General features: G+C 43.4%; 1 protein-coding gene across 3 annotated transcripts in view; it reads left to right on the top strand.

Moving 5' to 3' along the window:
* The window catches only part of KIF1A (kinesin family member 1A), a 627076-nt gene that overhangs the window by 415076 nt on the left and 184212 nt on the right, over positions 1 to 27788 (top strand). For all 3 annotated transcript variants that reach the window (XM_033958697.1, XM_033958695.1, XM_033958696.1), the window contains 3 exons: positions 7835 to 7925; positions 20006 to 20124; positions 25131 to 25186. In XM_033958697.1, the coding sequence (XP_033814588.1) occupies positions 7835 to 7925; positions 20006 to 20124; positions 25131 to 25186 (266 nt within the window). The remainder of the gene's footprint in view (positions 1 to 7834; positions 7926 to 20005; positions 20125 to 25130; positions 25187 to 27788) is intronic.

Raw genomic sequence — 27788 nt, forward strand, 5'->3', positions numbered from 1 at the left:
CATCCATCATTTATATGTCTACACTTATACCAGCCATAGAGCTTACGTAACTGTGAGCACTAAATGCAGCAAGGACATATGTAACTTACAATATTCTGTAAGATATCCAGGTAAGTGGGAGCCTTACCTTTGTCTGGTCCATGCTTTGCCTATGTGCAGTGTCATAGCAAGGATAGGAGGCGTCTGGGGTGGTGGTGCCGCCCTCTCCACCCCCTCACTCCTTCTGCGCCATCCCTCCGCTTCTTCCTTGCCCCCATGCTACACTTGCGCCCTCCCTTCCCATCCCATACCTGTTTAAATCTTCGCCAGTGCAAGCAGCTTATCTGGCCTGTTGCTCGTGCTGGCATTGGCTTCCCCTCTGATGGCACTTCCTGGTCCCGCAACCCAAAAGTGATTTCAAAGGGAGCCAGGCCAGTGCGAGCAGCCCACTAGAGTAATTGCTTGTGCTGGTGAAGATTATAAAGGGCTATGGTGTAGGCAAAGGGAGGGTACGAGCATGGCATGGGGGAGGGGCAGAGTGGTGCAGGTGCTCCCACCAAGATGGCTCATTGGATGGTTTACCCCTTCCTTTATTATGCGACATCCTATGTGTACACCTCTGTTGCAAATGCCCACTATGCAAGATAGTTGCACATTTACAGACTAGCAGAGGCAGATTATTGATGTATATGTGGGTATGTATGCATATAAGAACATAAGAACTGCCGATGCTGGGTCAGACCAGTGATCCATCGTGCTCAACAGTCCGCTCACGTGGCGGCCCTTTGGTCAAATAACAGTGTTCTAACTGAGACTAGCTTTACTTGCGTACATTCTGGTTCAGCAGGAACTTGTCTAACTTTATCTTGAATCCCTGGAGGGTGTTTTTCCCTATAACAGCCTCCGGAAGAGCGTTCCAGTTTTCCACCACTTTCTGGGTGAAGAAGAACTTCCTTACATTTCTACGGAATTGATCCCCTTTTAATTTTAGAGTGCCCTCTCGTTCTCTCTACTTTGGAGAGGGTGAATAACCTGTCTCTATCTACTAAGTCTATTCCCTTCATTATCTTGAATGTTTCTATCATGTCCCCTCTCAGTCTCCTCTTTTCAAGGGAGAAGAGGCCCAGTTTCTCTAATCTCTCACTGTAAGGCAACTCGTATTTTCCTTGACAAGTTGTTCCAGGAAGCAATCACCTATAGCAGCGATGGCGAAGGCACGCGAAGGCCTTGCAGCTGGCACGCGCAGGGCCGCCATCAGGGCAGTACTACCAGGGGGTGCACAGGAGAGAGAGCTGAACGGGGACAATGGGGGACCCGCAGGGTTAAATATAACTCGAGCCGCGAGGCTCGTCTTCTACTCCGACTGCCCTGCAGCTCACACAGCCGATCGAAAATCTTCCCCGACGTCAGCGCTGACGTCGGAGGGAGGGCTTAAGCAAAGCCCGCCCTCCGACGTCAGCGCTGAAGTCGGTGAAGATTTCCGATCGGCTATGTGTGCGCGGTGGGACAGGCAGGAAATAGAAGACAAGCCTACGCAGCTCGAGCTACATTTTGCTGAGAAAGTTGCTAAGATGGGCTGGGAGACAAACGGGGAACACAAAAGGGGGAGGGAGTGCGTTTTGGACACAAGGCATGAACTTGGGAGAAAGGAAGGGAGGGAAAGAGATGCTGAGGTGGGGGAGGGAATGGATTTTTGGACACAGAAGGCATGAACTTGGGAGAGAGGAAGGGAGGGAAAGAGATGCTGAGGTGTGGGATGGAATGGGTTTTTGGACACAGAAAGCATGAACTTGGGAGAGAGGAAAGGAGGGAAAGAGATGCTGAGGTGGGGGAGGGAATGGGTTTTTGCACACAGAAGGCATGGACTTGGGAGAGAGGAAGGGAGGGAAAGAGATGCTGAGGTGGGGGAGGGAATGGGTTTTTGGACACAGAAGGCATGAACTTGGGAGAGAGGAAGGGAGGGAAAGAGATGCTGAGGTGGGGGAGGGAATGGGTTTTTGCACACAGAAGGCATGGACTTGGGAGAGAGGAAGGGAGGGAAAGAGATGCTGAGGTGGGGGAGGAAATGGGTTTTTGGACACAGAAGGCATGAACTTGGGAGAGAGGAAGGGAGGGAAATAGATGCTGAGGTGGGGGAGGGAATGGGTTTTTGGACACAAGGCATGAACTTGGGAGAGAGGAAGGGAGGGAAAGAGATGCTGAGGTGGGGGAGGGAATGGGTTTTTGGACACAAGGCATGGACTTGGGAGAGAGGAAGGGAGGGAAATAGATGCTGAGGTGGGAAGGGAATGGGGTTTTGGACACAAGGCATGGACTTGGGAGAGAGGAAGGGAGGGAAATAGATGCTGAGGTGGGGGAGGGAATGTGTTTTTGGAAACAGAAGGCATGGACTTGGGAGAGAGGAAGGGAGGGAAAGAGATGCTGAGGTGGGGGAGGGAATGGGTTTTTGGACACAGAAGGCAAGGACTTGGGAGAGAGAAAGGGAGGGAAAGAGATGGTTGTGTACACGGGGAATAGAAGAAAGGAGAATTTCTGGTCATAGGGAGGGAGTGAGGTACAGACAGTGGCATACCAAGGTGGGGGTGGGGGCGGTCTGCCCCGGTTTTACGCCCCAAGAGGGTGCACAGCTGGCCACCCTCCAGTGTTCTCCCTAGGCTGGCAAACTGCGTCTCTTTAACCACTTGAGTGCCACCGCCGCCATTGGGAACAGGCCGGTGCCAAGTTCTCCCTGCTTTTCCCTGTGGGGTCGACCAACTCTCGCCACCCGTGTCAATTCTGATGTCGGAGAGGACATTCTGGGCCAGCCAATCGCTGCCTGGCTGGCCCAGAACGTCCTCTCCGATGTTAGAATTGACGTCGAGTGGCGAGAGTTGGTCGGCCCCGTGGGGAAGAGAAGCAGGGTGAACTCTGCGCCGGCCTGTTCCCGATAGCGGCAGTGGCAGCCTATTCCCCAGTGGCGGTGGCAGCATTTTCCCAATGGTGGTGGTATAGGGGAGGGCAAGGAGAAAGAAAGAAAGGGGGGGACAGGGAGCCAAAAAAAAAAAAAAAGAAAGAGGGCTGGGTGAAACAAAGAAAAATGGGGCACGGAGAGAGAGAGAAAGACAGACATACAGAATGAAAGGGGGTATGGAGAAAGAGAAAAAGAAAGAAGGGGGCAGGGTGAAACAAAGAAAAAGTTTGGGGAGGGAATGAGGTCTGGAGGAGAGAAAGCATACAGGAGGCTGAAAAAAGGGAAGAAATATTGGATGCACAGTCAGAAGAATAAAGTGCAACCAGAGACTGATGAAATTACCAAAGGTAGGAAAATGATTTTATTTTCAATTTAGTGATCAAAATGTGTCCGTTTTGAGAATTTATATATGCTGTCTATATTTTGCACTATGGTCCCCTTTTACTAAACCGCAATAGCGTTTTTTAGCGCAGGGAGCCTATGAGCTTCAAGAGCAGCTTGGGGCATTCAGCGCAGGTCCCTGCGCTAAAAACCGCTATCGCGGTTTAGTAAAAAGGGAGGGGGAATATTTGTCTATTTTTGTATAGTTGTTACTGAGGTGACATTGCCTAAAGTCATCTGCCTTGACCTCTTTGAAAACCCGCAGAATATAAATGATAATTAACATTTTCTCTGCGTATAGCGTGCTTTGTGTTTTTAAAATTTTATTGTTGGTAGATCATTTTGACTTGGCCACAAAGGTAAGGGGGAGGGAGGGGAGCTGCTGAAAGAGTCTACCTTGACGGGGTTGCAGGCTTACAAATCTTTTGGTCAAAGAGTGCGGCGACAGAGAAAAGTATGTGTGTATTCGGCCCATGAATGAAATCATTAAAACATTATAAATTGCCAATAAATTGAAATGAAAACCAAAGGATTGTGAATCAAATTAATTCTCTGACAATACAAAGATTCCAACCTTTAAAAATGATGTTACATAGTTCAGGCAACTTTATAAAGAGTTTTTAGATACTAAAATCTTGTTATTAAGGTTTAATTGACGTGCTGGCACTTTAAGGAAATTCTTTGGTTTTGTGCGGCAGTTTGGGCACTCGGGCTCAAAAAGGTTAGCCATCACTGGCCTATAGCATCCAGGAACTAGGTCTCCCTACCGCAGCCGGAGGTGCCTAGGTTCCAGTCTATCCCCGGATAATTGAATTGCCGCATTTGATAACTGCATTGCCTCTCTTGCAGTTGTGTTTAATCTCTTCTGTCATCTCTCCATCAATTTCTTCGGACTGCCTTGTGGGTCGGAAGTAGATGCCGATCTTCGTTTCCGTTCCTTTTGTTCCCAGAATTTTGGCCCATAGAGACTCTACCTTATTTTTCATTTCCGGCATATTCTCTCCAGTAAACTCAGTATGTGTGTATATGACAGTATTCTGTATATTTATGTGCAGAATGCATGCCCAGTTTACAGAATTGCTTTTCATAGATTAGCTTGCAAGCTGACTGTTAAGCCTATAAGTAAAAGCTTAGGACTCCTTTTACTAAGGTGCGCTAGCGTTTATAGCGCAAGCTAAAGATTAGCATGTGCAAACCACGTGCTAAACAAAAAATACTAATACAAGCTCTATGGAGGTGTTAGCGTTTAGCATGCGCAGTATTGTAGCACGCGCTAAAACCGTTAGCATATCTTAGTAAAAGGAGCCCTTAGTATGCCATTTCCCTCTTGCATTATTTCATTTCATTTATTTATTTTTCACATTTATAACTCATCTATAACTAAATGGCGTATAATATGAACATACATAATAAAAGAAAAACAGAACAGCAAAAATTCATTTTACAACTTAACATATCTTTTGCATAGATTCTTTCAGTCTTGAGATGCTTAGTCTGCCAATAGAAAAGCTTTTATGTACAAATGTGTATTTAACAGCTTTTTAGAGTGCAGAAAGGAAATGCAGCAGCTAGAGGCACTGAAAGAGTATTCCACAGCTTAGCCTTAATTACAAAAAACAACTGTGAGTAGTCACAGCATGTTGTATGTACCACAAATCAGGCATAGATAATAAACTGCTTTCCTGGCTTCCATTATGAGCAGATTCAAGATGGTATAAGAAACTAATTTTAAAAGCTCCATGCAGCTTAAAACTGTCTCAAACAATATACGTGGGGGCTAATTTCATAATAGTGCACCAGTATGAGACTTCCAAAAAGTGCCAATATCCAAATTTATTTTATTAAGGCAAAATCAAAAACGCAGAATGGGGACAAAATAAATCATTTAGGGCCGGATTTTGAAACCGGTGCCCAAGTCGGTGGCTGCCATAAAAGTAACCGTCAATCGCCTGTCAAGCATTCAAGAGCGCTGATTACAGAATCGTGCCTATTCAGTTAGGATAGGTGGCTGAAATGTAGGCCTAGAAAACCCTGCCTACATTTCAGCTGCTTATCTTTGCCACTAGACCGCAGCAATCGATCGCGGCAGGGGTATTCCCCCCTCCTCCATTAGCTGAGCAGCAGGAACTCCCCAAAGCCACGATTCTGTAACTGGCGCCCAAATCAGATTGCCTGTCAATCATTCTAGGGTGCTGGTTACAAAATCACAGCTTTGGGAAGTCCCTGCCACTCAGCTGATGGGGTGGGAGGGGGATTCCCCTGCTGCGATTGGCTGAGCAGTCACGGCAGGGAACCCCCAAACCCTACTGCAAGTCAGCTGGCAGGATGGATGCCCACTTCCTCCCATCGCTATCTCCCCACTAACAACTCCGGCAGGAGGGATGCCCAATCCCTCCTTTCGTCATCCTCACAACATCCCTGGCAGGAGGGATGCCCACTCCCTCCTGCTGGCACCCTCCAAACACCCCATCCCCCCAAACCTACCCGGACCCAACCCCATACTTTTATCTGGAAGGCAGGCCAGAGGGATGTCCACTCCCTCTGGCCGGCAGGCCCACCTCTTCAGAATGGCGGACCTTCCCCTTCCTGGTGCATCCTGGCATGCACTAGGGAGGGGCTAAAGGCCCTGATTGGCCCAGGCATCTAAGGCCCCTTCCATATGAAGGGCTTTTGGCACCTGGGTTAACTGGCATCTTAGGCCTCCTTCCCAGTGCAATCTGCGATGCACTGGGCGTGACTTATTGGAGTGACTACAACTCCAATTGGCCAGATTCCTAAGGCCAATCTCATGCAGACCTGGGGTTTCCAGGAATGAGTGAAGAAGCAAATGTAGTTATCTCTCTGGCCATAAAAAAAAAACCTCAAAAAGTCAAAAACATTACATTTTAGAATTCTTCTCCTTAATTGGCTCCTCTTGTACAAGTAGCTTTACCAAATATTGTATAATCAGTACTTAACATGTTAAGTACTACCACTTATCTGTGTAATTTCTCAAATGAAGCTGCTCTTTCTTTGCCTTTTTTTTTTTTTTTAGGTAAAATGGCTGCTATAGCTTAAGTATCAGCAAATACACATACATTCATGTGAATCCTTATATACATTTTACAAAAGCTTTGGTGTTCACTTTTGTAAAATTTGGGCATCCTTTATCTGTTCTATAAACATCCTATCCAAAATAGACCTTTCCTTTGCGTTCCTCCAGACCGGCCCAGAGAAAACTGATGGGTTGTTCACACCTACCAGCAGGTGGAGACTGAGAAATCTGATTCTTGAGTGAGCCAATAAGAACCCTGCACTGTCCTTGCTAGAATCAGTTTTCTTAGTCTCTAGCAGTTGGTGGATGCAGTGAGCCCTTTAGTCTCTAAGATTTCTTTATTTTTCTATTTCTGCCCTTTATCTTGCATTAATAAAAACAAATGAAAAGACAAATTCTGTACCTTAGCTTGTGCTCTGTCCGTACCCTCTTTACTGACTGGAGCTGAGGATCCTGGGGGTGTTAAACTTGGGTGGCTGAGTCCTTCCCTGCTTCTTCCCCCATTAGTACCCAGCAAGGACTGGGAGACATGTGTCTTTAATATATGACCCCTAAGTCTTGTATGTCTACTGTGACTTGTGTATTTATTCCTGCAGTCTCTATACCTTTGTGGTGGGCCAACATTTCCATAATAAGTAGGACACATCTAATTTTTTTTCTACACTTCTCCCTCCGTATTCGCTGTGATAGGGGATTAACAGAACCATAAATAGAGAAAAACCGTGAATAACTTTTCCACATGTTATTTGCTGTTTTCTATTAAAAACCATCGTGAATATGGTGAAACTGCGAATAACATGGTGGGAGACCTGGCCTGTTCCTGAAGGAGAGGCAAAAAACGGTAAAGAAAGTGCTGGGAATCAGCAATTTTTTTCTGTAAATCCTTGGAATCAGCGATTTCTCTACGCAAGGGATGCAATTTGGGGGAGGAGCCAGCAAGCTAAAAACCGTGAATAATCGAAACCACGAATGCTGAAACCACGAATACGGAGGGAGAAGTGTATATGTAATATTAATATACTTTTATGCAATCAATCCACAAGTGCTTCAAAGGCAGTACTGAGCTTAGCAATAGAAAATCCTGCTCTACCTCCAAAAGGAAACACTACCCACATTTCATCTGCATACAAAAAAACCCCCAAAACTCCACTAACTCACATCAGCTGCATAAAATTATCTTAAAAATCACGAGGGACAAGAGCAACCCCTGAGGCACCTGCGCTGCAGTTGTTTCTTTGTTGATACCTCCCCTTTATGCACACCCAAAAAATCCTCAAAAATGCCCCTGACCATTCCAACACGCCATCTGTAATCGCTAGCTCTTGACATTAATTCTATAGGATAAAACAGGGCTTCTCAAACCAGTGCTGAATATCCATAGTGGGCTGAGTAACTCCTCTGATTTCATTTGTGTATATTTTTAATTTATTCTTATAAACTACTCTGTTGATGTTCCAGGACTATTTTTAAATGTAAATTTATTTTGTTAGCTTTATTCACCGTCATGATGAGGCCTTCTCCACAGAGCCCCTAAAAAACACTGGCCGGGGACCTCCTCTTGGATTTTACCATGTGCAGAATGTGAGTATTTCTTGAGTCAAATTTAATGCTAATCATTGAGCTCATGGTTCCTGTATACACTGAAAGAACAGAAAAGGAAATGGGCAAGAGACACTGGTCAAACCACTGTGTGGATAACTTTGTTTATTTGAAATGTAAAATTCCAGTTAAAATTTGCACAAGTATACACCTAGCGGCGATTCCAATTATCGCAGCATTTTCTTTGATCGGGTTTGTTTATCCACTTTGGGCTCCTTTTACTAAGCTGCGATAGCATTGAGCTGGCATTAGTTCTAGCCGCGTTTCGCGGGTTTAGTGCGCACTAAAAATGCTATCACAGTTTAGTAAAAGGAGCCCTATGTGCCAGATGACAGGACCCTTTTTAGACTCTTTGCATGTATCCTCAATTTTTCTCGATTCTATGTCTATTGGCACCATCTACTGGGTACACTGAATATAGTAGAGGGTGTGAGTTGTTGTAGCTTAAAGGGCAAGGAAGTCAAAAGTAATACTGTATAACTGTACTCTATAACTTCTCAGTATACAAATAAGCAAAATATATATCTGGCTTATAAAGTAAGTAAAGTGTTCACATACACTCAGAATTGTGAAATTTGACCAAGAGCGTTAGCTCCTACAGCCAAACCCACCGCCCCATCACTGTGTATGACTTATTTTGAAAAAGAGCTTGAAATGAACATACTGTTCAAATGCTCAACTAATTTTCAATGGCAAAAGAGAGAAAGAAGTTCCCACTTGCTCTGCATTTATGATGAAAGTAAGAATTCTGATATTTGTTGTGCTATGTAGAAGTTTTTTATATTATATATTGTGACGGGGCTGAGGAATTTGGTTAGCGCTCCCTCATCCCAGCTCCCATCACAGGCGCATAGCCGAGTGGTTTTATGGAGACCACTGAATAGTGGCAGCAGAAAAATAAAATAAAATTAGGTAGTGGCAAAAAATGTTTTTTATTAGCAGACATTGCATATTCCATTTATACAAGTCACCTAGGCAGCTGCCTAGGTCAGTCCCAATTCTGTTCTCTGATAAACACTTCTAAGAAGCCAGCATAAACAAAAGAAGAAATAAAAACCAAAAAAATGTCCAAACCGGCTTCCAGCCAGGCAAAGTCCAACTGCCACTTGTATCTCAATCCTTGCTGCTTTTAGGCTTTAGAGTTCACAAATCCAGGACTCCCTGGTGGCCTCCCAGCACTGACTCCACTCTCCTTCTCTCTCTGTAGGGCTTTTAATACAGCCTGCAGGTTTAAAGGCACTCCAGGAAGTAATAGCACCTGACTCCCTGAATAAGGTATTTCCCCAAGTTAACCCGCTGGGTTCTAGGCAGGGGAATAAGGAACCTACACCACCCTCTTTTAATGATGGTTCTCAATTCCTCCCCGGTTCTTAACTTTGTCAGGGCTCTGGGCCACCTTTAAAGTTTCTTTTAGGGAACAGAGACCTGTCACAATATATACAGTATTAATATATATATACAGCGGCACCTTGGTTTACGAGCATAATCCGTTCCAGGAGCATGCTCGTAATCCAAAACGATCGTTTATCAAAGCAAAGTTCCCCATAGACCCTAATGCAAACTCAGAAGATTCTTTCCACAACCAAAGTCTGCAATGGTGACCCAGGGGCGAGTACCTGCCTGTGGGTGCTGCAGCGCTTTCAAAGTGGTGGCTTCCTTCCCTTGGGGTCCCCATGTGGCTGCCCTCCTGCCTTGGCTGATGCCTCTGCCGTCCGTCAGCGCCTCCTGGCTCCCGATCCAAGTCGGCCACCATCCTTTGCGAGCATGCGCATGACCTCACCTCTCCTCTCCTAAGTCAGCCACTGCCCCGACAACATGTTCACCACGTACAAGCACGACGTCTTGCATGCTTGTACATGGTGAGCGTGTTGTTGGAAATTTAGCACTGCGGCCGTCGATCTGGACTGCTGTTTTACCCGTTTCCAGATTGAAGCGGATCATATTGTGATCGCTGTTTCCCAGCGTCCCTTCTACTTCTACACCGGACCTTGCAGCCCATTTAGAATTAAGTCCAGAATTGCATTTCCTCTCATGTTATCCTTGACAAGTTGTTCCAGGAAACAATCGCCTACAGTTTCCAGGAACTTGGTCTCTCTAGCACAGCCGGAGGTGCCGAGGTTCCATTTCTATCCCCGGATAGTTGAAGTCGCCCATGATAACTGCGTTGCTTCCCTTACAGTTGCGTTTAATCTCATCCGTCATTTCTCCATCAATTTCTTCAGACTGCCCTGGGGGTCAGTAGTAGATGCCTAACCTCGTTTCCGGTCCATTTGTTCCCGGAATTTTGACCCATAGAGGCTCTAACTTATCTGTCTGTTGTGGCATGCTCTCTCCAATAGATTCAATTCCCTCTTTGACGTATATGGCAATGCCTCCTCCTTTTTGAGTCCCTCTGTCTCTGCGGTATAGTTTGTATCCTGGTAGAACCGTGTCGCAGACATTTTCATCAGTCCACCATGTTTCTGTGATGCCGATGATGTCAACGTTATCCTTTTGTGCCACAGCTTCTAATTCACCCATCTTATTTCTGAGGCTTCTTGCATTCGTGTACATACACTTAAGCTTGCAGCCTGTTCCCTTCTTGCGCATCTTTCCCTCTTGTGTCCCTTTCGGTCTGCCTTGTCTGCGATCTGGTAAGTCTTCCCCTCCATCTTCCTGCACAGTATCCTCCGGGTATACCGGTTCCCGAATCATCGACTCTTTCTCTCTGTCGACTGTTGGCTTTATCCTTCTTCCTAGTTTAAAAACTTCTCAATTTCTCTCTTGATGTTGCTTGCAAGTAGCCTTGTTCTGTCTCTGCTGAGGTGGAGTCCGTCCTTCCTGTATAGCTTGCTCTTCCCCCAGAACGCCGTCCAGTTGCGCACAAAGTGGAATCCTTCTTCCTCACACCAGCGCAGCATCTATGCGTTGACTGCTTGCAGCTCCATCTGTCTCTTCTCATCTGCCCTGGGTACCGGCAAGATCTCCGAGAATGCTATTCTGTGCGTTCTGGTCTTCAGCTTCTTTCCTAGCATCCGGAACTGTTCCTTCAGTACTTCTCTGTTGTAGTTCCTGTTGCTCACATTGTTCAACCCCACATGGATCACCACTGTCAAATCTTCTTTCACACTGTTGATGATCCTGTCGATGCGGCTCACTATGTCTTCTACCTTGGCTCCCGGTAGGCAGGTCACTAGTCGATCCAGTCTTCCTCCCGCTATTTGGCTGTCCACTTGTCTGATGATAGAATCCCCCACGACGTTTGCTGTCCTCTTTATCTTCTTGATTCTCCAGCCACAGGTCCATGTCCTTGGTGTATGCCCATCTCTCCAGCCATAGGTCCATGCCCTTTGTTCCTATCCATTTCCTCTCATCCTGACGTTCATCTTCATGTGGGTTCCCTCCGTTGTTTTCAGATCTTGCTGCTGTGTCCCCCATTTCCTCCTGGTGGCTGTCCGTCTGGTGGTCCACACTCTCTGAAGGCATATCCTGGCAGCTGGTGTCTTTCCATGGCCTCCCTGTAGGCCTCTTCTATGAAGTTCTCCAGCTCCCGGACTTCTTCCTCGATGGTGTCCTCCGTCTTGATGATCTCTGCATCTCTGTCCTCTTCCTCCACTGCTTGAAGTGCCTCCAGTTCCAGTATTCTGCCCTCCAGAAGTCTGACTTGCTTCTTCAGGCTTTCCAGTTCTCCGCATTGAGCGCATCCGTAAGACCGCCTCCCAGAAGGGAGGTAGTCATACATATGGCAGACAGTGCAGAAAACTGGGTAGCTCAACTTCCTGCTTCTGTCTGTTGCTTCCATTGCTGCCTGCTCGCCAGTCTCCTGTAGATGTCTTCTGCGTCTGCTGTGGATATCTTATGTGTCAGCTGTGGATGTCTTCTGTGCCTGCTGTGTCTTCTGTGTTTGCCTGGTTATGTCTTCAGTGTCTGCCTAGTTGTGTGTCCTCTGTGCCTGCTGTGGCTGTCCTCTACACTTGTTATGTCCTCTGTGTCTGCCTGGTTGTGTGCCTCTTTACCTGCTGGGTCTCTTTGGCTAGATGTCCTCTGCATCTCCATCTTGTCTTCCTTAGTGGTGGCTCGTCCCTTCTCAAAGCCCCTTCGCAAAGGCACTCTCGCTAAGGCGAGCGCCTTTAACGCAAAGATCGCCTTTAACGTAAAGAGCGCCTTTAACATAAAGATCGAAGTAAAGAATTATCGCCCCATTTCAAACTTACCATTCCTAATGAAACTGACTGAAAAACTAGTTTTTGAACAGCTTTCAGAATTCATCGAATCCTCTAACGCATTACATCCCAACCAAACAGGCTTTCGAAAACATCACAGCACTGAATATTCTATGATCGGTCTTGTTACAAATATTCATTACTTTCTTGACCATCATAAATCTGTAGCACTCTTTTCTCTAGACCTATCCGCAGCTTTCGATACCATAGATCATGAAATTCTTCTCAATCGTTTGCAATCACTAGGGATAGAGGACCAAGTCTTACAGTGGCTAACATCCTTTCTATCGAATCGTATCTCGAGAGTAAAATTAAATGAGTCCTACTCTGAAAACTTCTCTTCATCTTTTGGAGTTCCACAAGGATCAATATTATCCCCTCTTCTATTTAACATTTTTCTATCCCCACTTATCACCATGTCACAGTCATTAGGATTTACAACTTTTTCATACGCTGACGACATTCAGCTACTGCACCCGTTAAACCCAGAAAACATAGAAGAAATAAAAAATATCAATGACAAATTAGAAAAAATGAAAAACTGGTTAAAAAATAACAAACTGGCTTTAAACACCCAAAAAACAAAAACTATGCTTTTCACTTGGAAAGGAGACATATTTCAAAAAATACCATTCATACTTGATAACACTCCTCTAGAAACGGTATCTAAGCTGAAAATCCTCGGTGTAATAATCGATGTTGATCTATCTTTTCACGACCATATCAGCGCAATAGTTAAATCCTGCTTTTACAGATTACGGCTCTTACGTTCAATTTCTACTTTTTTGGATGCTAAATCACTCAATATCTTAGTTCACTCTCTTATTATTTCTAAACTGGACTATTGCAACTCTCTCCTAATTAACATAACCCAAAAAGAAAATAGACGTCTCCAAATCATCCAAAATACAGCAGTCAAATTAATCTACAATGCAAAGAAATTTGACCATGTTACCCCCTTACTAATCAAATCACACTGGCTCCCTATAACCCATCGAATTACCTTTAAAATATTATTTTTGGTTTACAAAACATTGAGCTTCAATGAACCTCAACATATGGCAAAAATGATTGTCCCACACAAATCTTCTCGTTCTTTAAGATCCTCTTCATTAAACTTACTCTCAGTCCCTTCGCTAAGAATCATAGGCACAAGACGTAACGATATATTCTCTGTGAAAGCCCCTACACTGTGGAACTCCCTTCCAAATTTTATCAAAAACGAAACAGACCTCGTTGCGTTTAAGAAAATTTTAAAAACATATTTATTCCAAGACGCATTTGACTTATGAAATAAAGTCTTTTTAGGTTACCATATTCATTCTTTCTCATCTTAACCCATTACTACCCAATGTGGTTTACCCTTTGATGTCAAACTCCAACAGATAACAAAATTGTAACTTCTTCCCTTCCTTCCCACCCTTCCTGTTCGTCCTCCTCTGTCTGTCTTTTAAGCGATCTTTGTAAACTAAATGTATGTCTGTCCTTCAAGTGATTTTTGTAAACTAAATGTATTACCACACTCTGATGGTTTTTAAACTGTACATCGCTTAGATATTGTTATAAGCGATTCATCAAATAAAGGTTAAACTTGAAACTTGAATTCATTCAGTCTCGCCACTATGGACTTATCCTTCCTGAGTGCCCTTTTTGTTCCTTGATCATCCAACAGTCCCATGGATTCCCTCACAGGTTTTCTGCTTCTGATGCATCTAAAACAAATTGTTACTAGTTTTTTCTCTTTGGCAAGTGTCTCTTCATAGTCTTTCTTAGCTTTCTTTATCAGTGCTTTGCATCTAACTTGCATCTAAGATGCTTTGCATCTAACTTGCATCTAACAGTGCTTGTTTCTTTTAATATTTTCTTCATTTGGATCCTTTTTCCATTCTTTAAAGAATTTTTTTGGGGGGCTCTTATAGCCTCTTTCACTTTACCGTTTAACCATGCCAGCTTTCGTTTCCTCTTCTTTCCACATTTGTTAATACATGGAATACATCTGGTCTGGGCTTCCACGAAGGTGTTTTAAAATAACATCCATGCCTTGTTTATAGTCCTAACCTTTGCAACTGATCCTTTTAGCTTCTTTTTAACCATTTTCTTCACTTTATCATAGTCGCCTTTCAAAAATTAAATGTTTCTACAGTAGATTTCTTTTGTGATGTCACTCCAGGTATTATATATATATTTTTATTCTTCTTGGATCTTCTGGGTTCTTTGTTACTAATTGTTCTGAAGTTTCTCTAGGGTGTCTTCTTCCTTCTTTCTATTTATCATTTTTATATAAGTGATGTTCTTTCTCAGGCATTTGAATTTAGAATGTGAGCCCATTTGGAACAGAGATGGGAGTTCAATGTGCCTAATCTCTGGAGATGGGAGTGGTTCCTGGGGATTGGAGAAGAGTGGATGTGGTTCCTATTCACAAAAGTGGTCACAGGGATGAAGCAGGAAACTACAGGCCGGTGAGCCTCACTTCAGTTGTTGGAAAAATAATGGAAGTGTTGCTGAAAGAAAGGATAGTATACTTCCTTGAATCTAATGGGTTACAGGATCCGAGGCAACATTGCTTTACAAAAGGTAAATCATGCCAAATGAACCTGATTGAATTTTTTGATTGGGTGACCAGAGAGCTGGATCGAGGACATATGCTAGATGTAATTTACTTAGATTTCAGCAAAGCCTTTGATACAGTTCCTCATAGGAGACTGTTGAACAAACTTGAAGGGCTGAAGTTAGGACCCAAAGTGGTGAACTGGGTTAGAAACTGGCTGTCGGATAGACGCCAGAGGGTGGTGGTTAATGGAAGTCGCTCGGAGGAAGGAAAGGTGAGTAGTGGAGTCCCTCAGGGTTCGGTGCTGGGGCCGATCCTGTTCAATATATTTGTGAGTGACATTGCTGAAGGGTTAGAAGGAAAAGTGTGCCTTTTTGCAGATGATACCAAGATTTGTAACAGAGTAGACACCGAAGAGGGAGTGGAAAATATGAAAAAGGATCTGCAAAAGTTAGAGGAATGGTCTAATGCCTGGCAACTAAAATTCAATGCAAAGAAATGCAGTGTAATGCATTTGGGGATTAATCTAATCTAATCTAAACCTTAAGTTTATATACCACATCATCTCCATGAGAATGGAGCTCGACACGGTTTACAAGAACTTAAAATAGTGGGTAGAGAAGAAGAAAAAGGATTACATGAACTTATGTGTAGAAGGGGGAGAGAAAGGGGGGAAGGATAGAGCTACAATTTGCTGAAAAGCCAGGTTTTCAGTTGTTTGCGGAATAACTGAAGGGAGCTCAGGTTCCGCAGCGGGGTGGTGAGGTCGTTCCAAAGACCTGTGATTTTGAAGAGAAGGGATTTTTCCAGTTTGCCTGAATAGTGGATGCCGCGTGGAGAAGGGAAGGCTAGTTTAAGCCTTTGAGCAGTTCTGGAGGAGTCGGGACTGGAGGAGTTGAAAGACAGTGGAATAAGAGGAGGCAGGATTCCATGAATGATCTTGAAAGCCAGGCAGGAACATTTGAAATGGATTCTGGAGATTATTGGGAGCCAGTGAAGTTTGGCAAGGAGTGGGGAGGCATGGTCAGACTTGCGTTTTGAGAAGATCAGTTTGGCTGCAGTATTCTGGATTAGCTGGAGTCTTAGAATACTTTTTTTTGATAGATTTAAGTAGATGGCGTTGCAGTAATCTAGTTTGGAGAGGATGATGGATTAGACAAGGATGGCAAAGTGTTGTTGGCTGAAGTAGGATCTAGCTTTCCTCAGCATGTGAAGGCTGAAAAAGCATGATAATAATTAGAAGGAACCGTATATGCTGGGAGGTGAGAAGCTGATATGCACGGATGGGGAGAGGGACCTTGGGGTGATAGTGTCCGAAGATCTAAAGGCGAAAAAACAGTATAAAGAGAGGCGTAGCCAGTAGAAGGAAGAAGGTGTTGATGCCCCTGTACAGGTCATTGGTAAGGCCCCACTTGGAGTATTGTGTTCAGTTTTGGAGATCGTATCTGGCGAAGGACATAACAAGACTTGAAGCGGTCCAGAGGAGTGCGACGAAAATGATAGGAGGCTTGCGCAAGAAGACATAGACATAGACATAGAAGAGGAAAGACTGGAAGCCCTGAATATGTATACCCTAGAGGAAAGGAGGGACAGGGGAGATATGATTCAGACGTTCAAATACTTGAAGGGTATTAACGTAGAACAAAATCTTTTCCAGAGAAAGGAAAATGGTAAAACCAGAGGACATAATTTGAGGTTGAGGGGTGGTAGATTCAAAGTCAATGTTAGGAAATTCTACTTTACGGAGAGGGTGGTGGATGCCTGGAATGCGCTCCCGAGAGAGGTGGTGGAGAATAAAACTGTGACTGAGTTCAAAAAAGCTTGGGATGAACACAGAGGATCTAGAATCAGAAAATAATATAAAATATTGAACTAAGGCCAATACTGGGCAGACTTGCACGGTCTGTGTCTGTGTATGGCCGTTTGGTGGGGGATGGGCTGGGGAGGGCTTCAGTGGCTGGGAGAGTGTAGATGGGCTGGAGTAAGTTTTAATGGAGATTTCGGCAGTTGGAACCCAAGCACAGTACAGGGTAGAGCTTTGGATTCTTGCCCAGAAATAGCTAAGAAAAAAAAATTAAAAAATTTAAATTGAATCAGGTTGGGCAGACTGGATGGACCATTTGGGTCTTTATCTGCTGTCATTTACTATGTTACTATGTTGTAAACCACTTAATACTTATATTCAAGCGGTATATCAAATTCAATACAATACAATTGCAGCTAGCTATTCCTAATGCTACCACAGCTGAAACCTCCTCTGGACTTCCTACCCATAGGCTTAGTATGCTTATGTTTATTAAGGTACTCATATATCACCCTTCACTAGACCATCAAGGCAGCTTTTACATTTGGATACTGTATAAGTATTTTTCCCTATCTGTCCCATTGGGCTTACAATCTACCTATAGTACCTGGAGCAACCAAGGGTTGCCCAGGGTTACAAGGTATGACACAGGTATCGAACCTGCAACCTCAGTGTGCTGAGGTAGCAGTTCTAACCACTGAGCCACTCTCTCTATATATAAAGTACCACTCTATCTCTGTATCTTTATATGTGGAGTGCTGCTCCATCCTCATCTGTAGTACTCAGCTCTCTCTCTCTCTGAAGGTGATATGCAGTTCTATTTTGGTGTATGCAAGACAACTCCATATCTGGCAGACATTGGCTTTCATATTAGCCACTTCCCAACCCCCCCTAATGGTTCTGGCTGTTTGTAGTCTGGGTTCCCTTGCCTATTTCATAGACTGTCTATGTCTGGTCACTCGGCATATATGTATCTATGACAGAAGGTTTTGCTGGGCCAAATTCTAATTTCTAAGCCACATTCTGGGTCATGTCAAGTTATCAAGAAACTACTGTATATACTCGAATATAAGCTGACCCAAATATAAACTGAGATAACCCTTTTCTCCCTATAAAGGAAGAAAAAAGGTTGACTCAGACATAAATTGGAGGGTTAATATTCAAGTGCCCTTCCCTATCCTACAAGGTACTGCACCAGCCTCCCTCCCTCCCCTGCCAGGCTTTGCAGTCTTCCCCTCCCTCCCTGCTATGCTAGGCTCTGCTCCCTATCCCCCCTCCCTCCCCCTCCCTGCCCTGTATTCTGCCCCATGTCCCCTCTCCCTCCCGATGCCTTGCAGACCTCCACAGGCCTGACATAAGACCTGGTGGTCCAGCGGTGGGCTTGGACAGCCAATTGCAACAATGTTTACCTCCCTCCCCCCTTCCCCGTGTACCTTTCAGTTCCATTGTGATCCAGTGGTGGGCCAGGGCAGGAGAGATCCATCCCGCCTCCTGTCCTGGCCGACTGTGACAATGTTTACCTCCCTCCTGCCTCCCATGTGTACCTTTCAGTTCCTTGGTGGTCCAGCAGTGAACCAAGGCAGGAGCAATCTTTCATGCTCCTGCCCCATGCAGATCCACTCCCTAAATGGCTGATGCGAGCTCTCACAGCAACCGCAAGATGACAGGAACTCACAAGGTTGCTGCAAGAACTCACAGCAATCATTCAGGAAGCAGATCTGCATGGGGCTGCTGCCATGGGGGGAGTGTGGGGCGGACCCTCACACACACACACATTACAAAAGAAATTGGCGTTTTTCCCTATAAAAAGGGAAAAACGCCTCTTCCCTCTATAATGGGAGGTTCCCCACCCAACGGCAGCACAAACAGTACTAACTTAACTGCGGGGGTTCCCTACACAAACCCTCCCTCCACTGCCTGCCAACCGATTAACCATTCCCCTTAACCGTATCCATGACATCCTGTATGTCTGTCTTGGCTGTTTAGATTATAAGCTCTTTTGAGTAGGGACTGTTTTCTTCTTTGTGACTCTGTACAGCGCTGCATACGTCTGGTAGCACTATAGAAATAATTAATAATAATTTAACATTTACATTGCCTCTTTAGGGAACTTATTGCAAAGTTTAAAAGTAAAATTTTATATCTATACGGACGATATCACTATAGTTATTCCTTTGCGGCTGCCTTACCCAACAATGAATTTGAACCTGGTTCTCCACTGGCTGGCTCATCTGTCCTATAGCTATAGTGATATCGTCCGCATAGATATAAAATTTTACCTTTAAACTTTGCAATAAGTTCCCTAAAGAGGCAATATAAATGTTAAACAAAGTAGGGGATAAAGGAGAACCCTACAGAACTCCGCAAGAGTTTACCCAACTGCGGGATTGCTTATTATCAATGCAAACTTGATACGATCGTTTACCCAAAAAACCCTGAAACTATTTCAACACATTACCGGAAATTCCAATTGACTCCAAGCAGTCAATCGGAATAATATGATCAACTAGATCAAAGGCACTACTTAAATCTGATTGCAAAACTAGAGCACTTGTGTCTTGACTGAACAGACTAAGAAGAAAGTCTAGTAATGATACAATAACTGTTTCAGTACTAAAACCAGGCCGGAAGCCTGATTGATTATCTTGTAGTATACTGAATTTATCCAAATACATTACTAGATATAAGTTAACCATTCCTTCCATCAGTTTGACAAATAAGGGGATACTCGCAATAGGTCTGTAGTTTGATGTCAACTTAATGGATTCCTTGGGGGTTTTTTTTACAATCAGAGTAATCAAAATCCGGCCTAGATCCTCAGGAAATATGCCAGCCAGTAACAAAGAAGAGACACGATCATATAGCTTGGCTTTGAAGGTAACTAGGGCAACTTTCATAATGTTTGGGGGGCAGCAATCTAATCTGCAGTAAGAGTTAGCACATTTCTTATAAAATTTGCAGAATTGTAGTAGTAGTAGTAGTAGAATATTTGACAGGAGAGGATCAGAAGGGAGAATGCCTGACAGGGGGGAGATCAGAAGAAGGAGTACTTGTTCTAGGCAGATTTTAGAAGGGTGCGAATAGCTGCCACCATGGCTTCATATTTTTTGACAGTTATCGATATCAGCAGTCATAACAGCTATCACAGCATTGACTTGTGTACTAGCTATCACAGCTTGCCACGACTCTTTCCCACCTCTGTCATGTACACAGTCCACTGTTGCCTGCATTAAGCAGCAAGCTTGAGGTTTTACACACTGACTAGTTTTAACATGAGGTAGCTGTTAATGTGTGTCCACTGCTAGCTCCTTAATGGATCTTATTAAAGAGTCCCCTAGATTTTCTATATATTAGACTATCCAAACAATTTTTGTGTCTTTTGTTGCCTGTAAAACACCAATATTTATTTAGTGATAAAATTAGACTGGGATTTTCATAGTTTCTAGAGATGATAGTACAGTAGTTTATTTTTTTCCCTGGTGATGATGTGGAATTTTCTTATTTGCAGATTGCTGTGGAGGTAACAAAGTCTTTTGTTGAATACATTAAAAGTCAGCCAATTGTGTTTGAGGTTTTTGGGCATTATCAGCAGCACCCATTTCCTCCTCTCTGCAAGGATGTTCTCAGGTAACTAAATTCTCATATTAACACTGTCATTTAAAATGAGTGGAAAGAAGGACATAGACTTATTCTGACACAGTACTATCAATGATTTTAATTATTTATTAATTTTGCTCACACCTTTTTCAGTAGTAGCTTTAGATATTTTCCTGTCTTTGGAGGGTTTACTATCTAAGCAAGTATCTGAGGCATTAGAGGATTTAGGTCTACTTTTACTAAGGTGTGCTAGCGTTTTTAGCCTGCGCTGAAGATTAGCACGCGCAAACCACGCGCTAAATGAAAAATACTAGCACAAGCTTTATGGAGATGTTAGCGTCTAGTGTGCACAGCATTGTAGCGCACACCAAAACCGCTAGCACACCTTAGTAAAAGGAGCCCCAAGAGGATCGGTAACACCGTGTGGATCTGCCCCGATCTGATTTTTTGGCCAATTCAGAAAGAGCTATTAATGCACTAAAACATTTGCATGGAAATGATTCATGCAGATGTTCGCCGTAATCCCTGAATCTCCAATCAATGGATCACTGTGAGAGTGACTCACACACATGTGCAAAGCCAATAGGGTAAGCCCGAACAGCTGAGAGGCGAACCGCCAACAAGGAGAGAGGACAGCTGGAGAGGCAGGAGAGAACAGCCAGAGCACCGGCGAGTGCGCTGTATGCTCTGGCTGCCTCTTTCTGCAGTAAGTCGGGTCTTACCAATCAGGAGCTGCGTGTCAAAGCAGCTCCTGATTGGTAAGGCCCGACTTAGTGCAGTGGGAGGGGTCTGCAAAGTGATGGACTGCACACCCAGACATGGCACCTAAATAGTGGGGTACCTTACGGGGCACTGCTGTGAACTTCACAAAAAGGGTGCCATGGCTTCTCTTCACTACAGCTCCCTTATAGGTGACGGTGAGCCCCCCAAACTACCTCCAGAATCCCCTAGACCCACTTATCTACCACCCCAATAGCCCTTATGGCTGCAGGAGCCACTTATATGCCAGTAAAAAAGGGTTTTGATGATGTATAGGGCAGTGCACATGTTTCAGTATCAATGCAGTGATTACAGGGGCTTATGGGCATGGGTCCTATTCTCTATGGGTCCCTAATCCACCCCCAAGACAACTTAAGCTGCCTCTGGGCTTTCCTATGCCAGGCGGCCAGGTGATGATGGTCTGGAGGCTGAATTTTAAAGTTGTGAATAACATTTTTATGGGGTGTGGGGGTTAGTGATCACTGGGGTAGTGTGTGTGGGGGTCTGTGTTATGTGTTTTCAGTGCTTATTTGTTGAGTTTAGGTGGGTTTTTGTGACTTAGACCATATTTTACAAGGTCTAAGTCACAATGTCCAAGTTCCGTCTAGGCTCTGTTGTTAAACTTTCGGTTATACATGCTGTACGACTAAGTCTAAGCCGGCCCATGTCCTGCCCAACTCCCGCCCTCGACACGCCTCTCAAAACACCCCATTTAGCTTTGGACGTTGAGCGGCACTAAGAAGGCCTAAGTCTTTTAGAAATATGTCCAAAACCCGGTTTTATTATTGGCGCTTGGATGTTTTTGAGAAATGTTCGTCCAAGTGCCAACTTAGGCTGGTTTTTGGACGTTTTTCTCTTTCGATTATAAGCCCCTTAGGGTTTTAGTCTTCTGTATTGGCCAGTAAAACCAACCATATGGCTTCACATATTTTAGGGTTATCCCCAAAATAAAAAAATTGCTGAGGCACTTTTAAATGGTTACAACTCGCCAAAATGCACATTTTCATTGGGTAAAGGTTATGTAAAAAAACAAACCCCAAACCTTGTTATGAAGTAGATGAGGTGACTGTCTAGTCACTGCCCAGAATGGTGGGATGAAAGGACACAAATAATTTATTTGTTAAGCACTAAGGCTGGAATCAGGATTTGCGAGAGGCCAGACAAGCTTGGCATCGGACTAGTAACTCCTGCATGAAGTTTTAGGCTCCTGGTTTTGAGCTCCTTTTACAAAGCTGTAGTAGTGAGTCCCCAACGATAAATGCACCAAAGTTCCTTTGGGCTTTGGTGCATCTACTATAGGAGAATCGATACTACAGCTTTGTAAAAGGGGCCCTTTATCTTGAACCAAGCACAATTTTACTATTACTTTTAATTGATGAAGCAACTTCAAAAACTACATGTGGCCAAATATTTACACCAGTTCTCCTTTTCTCCAGCACAGAAATATTTTTAAAGATGTTAGTTACAGGTGTTACAATTCAGTAGAGATTGTACCTTCATGGATAACACAGCTGGCAATGATGATTACTTCCAAGTAGTCAGATGTAACTGATAAGCCGCCTGCCTTTAACATAGTTGGAACAGTGAAAATAAATCTCCCACTGCCTGAGATGTAACCAAGTTTATTTAATCTTTAATATACCGTTTATCAAATATATACCTAAACGGTTAACAATTATCAATGTTATTAAAAAAAAATAAAAAGAAATTTAGAAGGGAGAACAATACAAACTGACTTACTGGAACCAATAAGGGAGAGGTAGGAACTGGTACGTTAATAAATACATCGGGATTAAAAAAAAAACCCAAAAGAGGGAGGGGATTGAAACAAGAGGGTGGGGTAGTGTTTGCTTCAAAAGAAGTATTTTAATTTAATATAACCAACTGCATGGAATAAAACTGCTTGGACTCTAATTGAAATGGAAGTAATCAGAAGTTGTAGGCATCTTTGAAAAATAGCTGTAGCCTAGATGCAAATGAACTGCTTAAATAAATCTTCTTTTCCTTTGGGGAAAAGGATGTTACCAGTAGTGTATCTCAAGGTTCAGGTCTTGGGCCTGTTCATTTTATCATTTTGATAAGCGATATTGCTGAAGAGCTGTCTGGTAAGATCTGCCTTTTTACAGATGAATACTAAAATCTGCAATAGAGTAGATACCCCTGATGATGTGGATAACATGAGGAAGAACTTAGTGAAGCTTGAGGAATGGTCTGAGATTTGACAGCTAAGATTTAATGCTAAGAAATGCAAGGTCATGCATTTGGGCTGCAAAAATCTGAGGGAACGGTACAGTTTAGGGGGTGAAGGACTTTTGTGCATGAAAGAGAGGCAGGACTTGGATGTGATAATATGTGATAATCTTAAGGTGGACAAACAGGTTGAAAACGTGACGGCAAAAGCTAAAAGGATGCTTGGGTATATAGGAAGAAGAATGGCCAGTAGGAAAAAGGAAGTATTAATGCCCCTGTATAATACTCTGGTGAGATCTCATTTGGACTAATGTGTACAATTCTGGATACTACGCCTTAAAAAAAGATATAAACAGGATGGATTCAATCCAGAGGAAGGCTATTAAAATGTTTGATGGTCTACATTATAAGGCATTTTTAAAGGTCTTAAATATCTCAATATGTATACTTTGGAGAAAGGCAAGAGAGGGGAGATATGATAGAAATGTTTAAATACCTATGTGGTATAAATATGCATGAGGCGAGTGTCTTTCAATTGAAAGGAAACTCCAGAGTGAGAGGGCATGGGATGAAGTTAAGAGGTGATAGGCTCAGGAGTAATCTAAGGAAATACTTTTTTACAAAAAGGGTGGTAGATGTGTAGAATAGTACCCTGGCAGAGGTGGTGGTGATAAAGACTGTGTCTGAATTCAAGTCAGGCACTTGGGATCTCTTAGGGAGAGGAGGAGATAGTGGCTGCTGCAGAAGGGTAGACTAGAAGGGCCATTTGGCCTTTATCTGCCATCCTGTTTCTCTGTTTCCTTTTCTTGGTTTTCTTTGTGGTGCATTGGTTCTCCATACCACTACACAGTGTCAGGCAGCAACTTGGTTAGTTCTGGTTCTGGCCCAGGAACTCTTGAATCCTTGTTCCAAAAATAAATGCCTTCGTTTGACCTCCCGTGGAGGTTTAGGCAAGCTGATTCTCAACAAAAAAAAAGAAAAAGTAAAATCTGTGGCAGGCTTGGCAGGAAAATAAAATAGAAGGTCAGAGGCTTGAGAGTACCAAAGGTAATTTTGGCTGGCAAAGCAAGAGCTTAAATTACTTTGGGGTGTTCCTACTGTCACCAGGAACATCCTTCAAACACTTGTATAGGCTTCTGAAAGCTTCCTCAAGCAAAATTGGAGCAAGATGCAGGTACAAACTCTGGACAGCCTGCTCTGATTGCCTGAGCACCTACGACAGACAAGAGCTGCATAAGCCATTGGCACAAAGAAAAGGAATTCTAATTATCACAGGATTTCAGTTCTTCCAGGTGTGACATCACTAATCCTCCTTGAGATGTCCTTGATATCTTACCAAATTTCTTACTGGCTCCAAAACTATTCAGCTTCCCTGGATGGGCATACTTACAGACCATCTCTGGTCTATGTTCCTCTTAGTTTCCCTTCACTATAGCTAAGCCTAGCTCGCTATGAAACCTCCTTCTGTATTCCAGGCCCAGATGGCCCTGGAAAGAAGAAATTCCCACTTCTGCCCCTAAGTAGTAGAAAATCCAAACCCCCATTAGGCTTCAATGCAACACTTTTTTAAAGTTCTCTCCAAAAATCAAACTGGGAATATCAACTTTCTTATATAAGCACACAAACCCTTCCCCATTATATCACTCTGATCTGATAGCTGGAAGTAGTGGCTTCAGAATTTTCCTCATCTTCCACATAGAGGAAATTTGTGGCCTTCTACACATATGGTTATGGTTTTTGTTAGTACTGTATATGATACTGAGCTAGAAAGGAGGGGATTGATAAGGATGTGCAAGAATATCCATATATGCTAGGTATAGTTTTTATAAGCTTTTTCCAGAGGTTTATCTGAAATGTTTTGGATCAGTACTGTCAGATGATTTACCCTATGCGATCCTGCTGTCTTCAAAGAACATCTGTCATCAATAAGTAACTTTGTTATATTTCTGATTAGACAAAATCTCACTGCATTGAAACTTTTCAGTAAGAAATAAATATTCTATCAAATTCAAAGTAGGACTTTTCTATTAAATTGCATTATATGAAATGTTAGCTTTTTATTCATAGTATTGCTTTTTTTTACACAGTCCACTAAGGCCATCCCGACGTCACTTCCCTCGGGTGATGCCACTCTCTAAACCAGGTAGATCATAACCATTTCTCTATAAAGTATAAGCTTTATATTAATAAGAAAGGAATTAATGTATTAGATTCTGACATTGTCCTCAATGAATACAATCAAACATATCATAAAAATAAACTAAACACATGCTTTGGAGCAGAGTCGGCAGCTGCGCTGAGATGCAGGAAGGTCCCGCGATGAGTACGTCTACCGGCTCTGCTCCGGAAGAAGTAAGTTACTTCGGAGGGGGTGGACCCGGCAGACGCAGGGAATTGCAATGACTGCATCTGCCGGGTCCACCCCCTCCAACGTAACTTACTTCTTCCGGAGCAGAGCCGGCAGACGTACTCATCGCAGGACCTTGCTGCATGAAGAGAGCAGGCCTTCAAGAGTGGTGGAGGGAGAGAAAGGGGGAAGGGTGGTACTGATGGAATTGGTGTGCAGGGAAAGGGAAGAGAGGCATAAGGGGAAAGGATATTGGATGGAATTGGATTGGAGGGAAAGAAAGGGGGTAGATGCTAATTGAAGAGGGGTGGATGGAGAGAGAAAGGGCAGGCATTAGATGGTAGTGGGGAGGGTAGAGGGGGAGCCTATGCTAGATGGAAGTGCGGATGGGAGAGATAAGGGAGCAAATGCAGGAAGGAAATGGGAGGAGAGAAGAGGGGAGCAGATGCTGGATGGAAGTGGACAGAGAGAGGAGAAGGTACTAGATGGAAGGGGTAGAGAAAGAGGGCACATGATGGAAGGAGGGTATAAATAAAAGGAGGGCACATGATGGGGGAAAAGGATTGAATTAGTGAAATACTGGAGGAGGTGAAGGAAAGAGGTGGTGAGCTGTAGGTAGACAGTAAAAAAGGAATCTAGACGGATGCAGAAAATAAATTGAAAAGGAAAATGATGGAAAAAAGGGAAAGGGATTGCAGAGGAGAGTTATGGGAGAGGGAAGGAGAGGAGAGAGATGCCAGACCAATGGGGGTGAAAGGAAAGATGGAAGGGGGAGGCATACAGTTTCTGGAAGGGGCATAGAAGGAGAGAAGATGCCATATAGGAGCAGAGAAACAGTGGATGGAAGGAACACAGTGGATGGAAGGAAGAGAGTAACAAGAGGATGAGGAAAGCAGAAACCAGAGAAGACAAAGGTAGAACAAAAATTTTCTATTTATTTATTGCTTTAGGAGACGTGTCACTGTTTCTGTGGTGTTGCATTGTATGCAGAGTCCAGCTTCTTGCTGGTTCAATTTAACCTTTGTCTATGTATTTCTATCTTTTCCCCCCTTTTACAAAACTGTGGAGCGTTTTTTAGTGCCAGCCGTGATGGTAGCAGCTGTGATGCTCAGAATTCTACCACCATGGCTAAAAACCACACTACCATACTAGGCGAAGGTGTCTTCTGTGTTTTTTGTGTTCAAAAGACATAGTTTTCTGTTAGGATTGACTGCAGGATTGATCTGTACTAGTCTGGCTTGTTTAGTTTTACAATGGGTGTATTGATGTACTGCTCACTGCAGTATGTAATATGCTGCCTTTTCCTAGGTATACTATTGTGTGACGTTTGGACTGTTACTAAAAATCATGTTTTTCATACAAATGGGGAGGGGGGGGTGTAAAAAAAACAATGGACCCGGGTGCCACATATGCTAGGTACACCACTGGATGGGATAAGCAAAATTAAAAGTAGCTCCCAAAGTTACCTGAATAAATCTTCTCTATATCAGTCATATGACCTGGAACAAGATTTTATACTATACATCCCTTAGCTTAGGCTGCTTTTTATACTATACATCCCTTAGCTTAGGTTGCTTCATAGAAGATATAGGTGGCCTTCATTGATTGTGTCTATCTTATTCCCTCTTTGTGTAGCTTGTACTTCCTTAACTTTGCATTTTATACAGGGCAACAGCATTTGATCTTCCCATTGATGCCATTTGCATTTTCTATGTAGCATTTGCATTGTGATATTTGTTTGCTTTGATCTCCAATTTGTCTCCTGAAGATCATGAGAAGTCCCTTCAGATGCTTAAACACTTGCTGCCTGATGTCTTGAATGACTCTCTGCTTGATGTGTTGTCTGGGCATGCCTTATTTGCCACTAATTTGGCCACTTCATTGCTAAGTGAAGCAGAAGAGGAGTCCACACTCATCCCCTTGCCATCTATCATGAGCTGTGTTGTGAAAAAAGCACAGATTAATGGTTCGTTATTGGAAAAGGTGGCCAGGCACTTGGGTTTCTACAACATTTCATACTGTAGGTTCAACAAGTTCTCTTGTTGAATACATTTGATGAATAAGAATAAAATCCATCCTCTAAAAAATAGATGCACTGCTATGCGATATTCATATTTCATTGGTTAATATCATTTTCTCTTGTATTTTCTCCTAGAAACTAAAAAAAGGCAAATTTCACATTCTACTGTCCCTGCTGATAACATCAGATAGCCTATTAATATTGCCAAATGTCATAAGCAGAAAGACAACTATATGAATTTTAAATTATGACCCTTCGTTGCAAAAAGGAACACTTTAAAGTCTATTTTCAGTTGAAAACTAAAATATATGCTTTGACTGTACTTTGAATGTGGTCAGTCGATAGGAGCATAGTTGTGATCCAGATATGGATGTGAGG

Source organism: Geotrypetes seraphini, chromosome 9, assembly GCF_902459505.1.
Source record: "Geotrypetes seraphini chromosome 9, aGeoSer1.1, whole genome shotgun sequence".
NCBI lineage: Eukaryota > Metazoa > Chordata > Amphibia > Gymnophiona > Dermophiidae > Geotrypetes > Geotrypetes seraphini.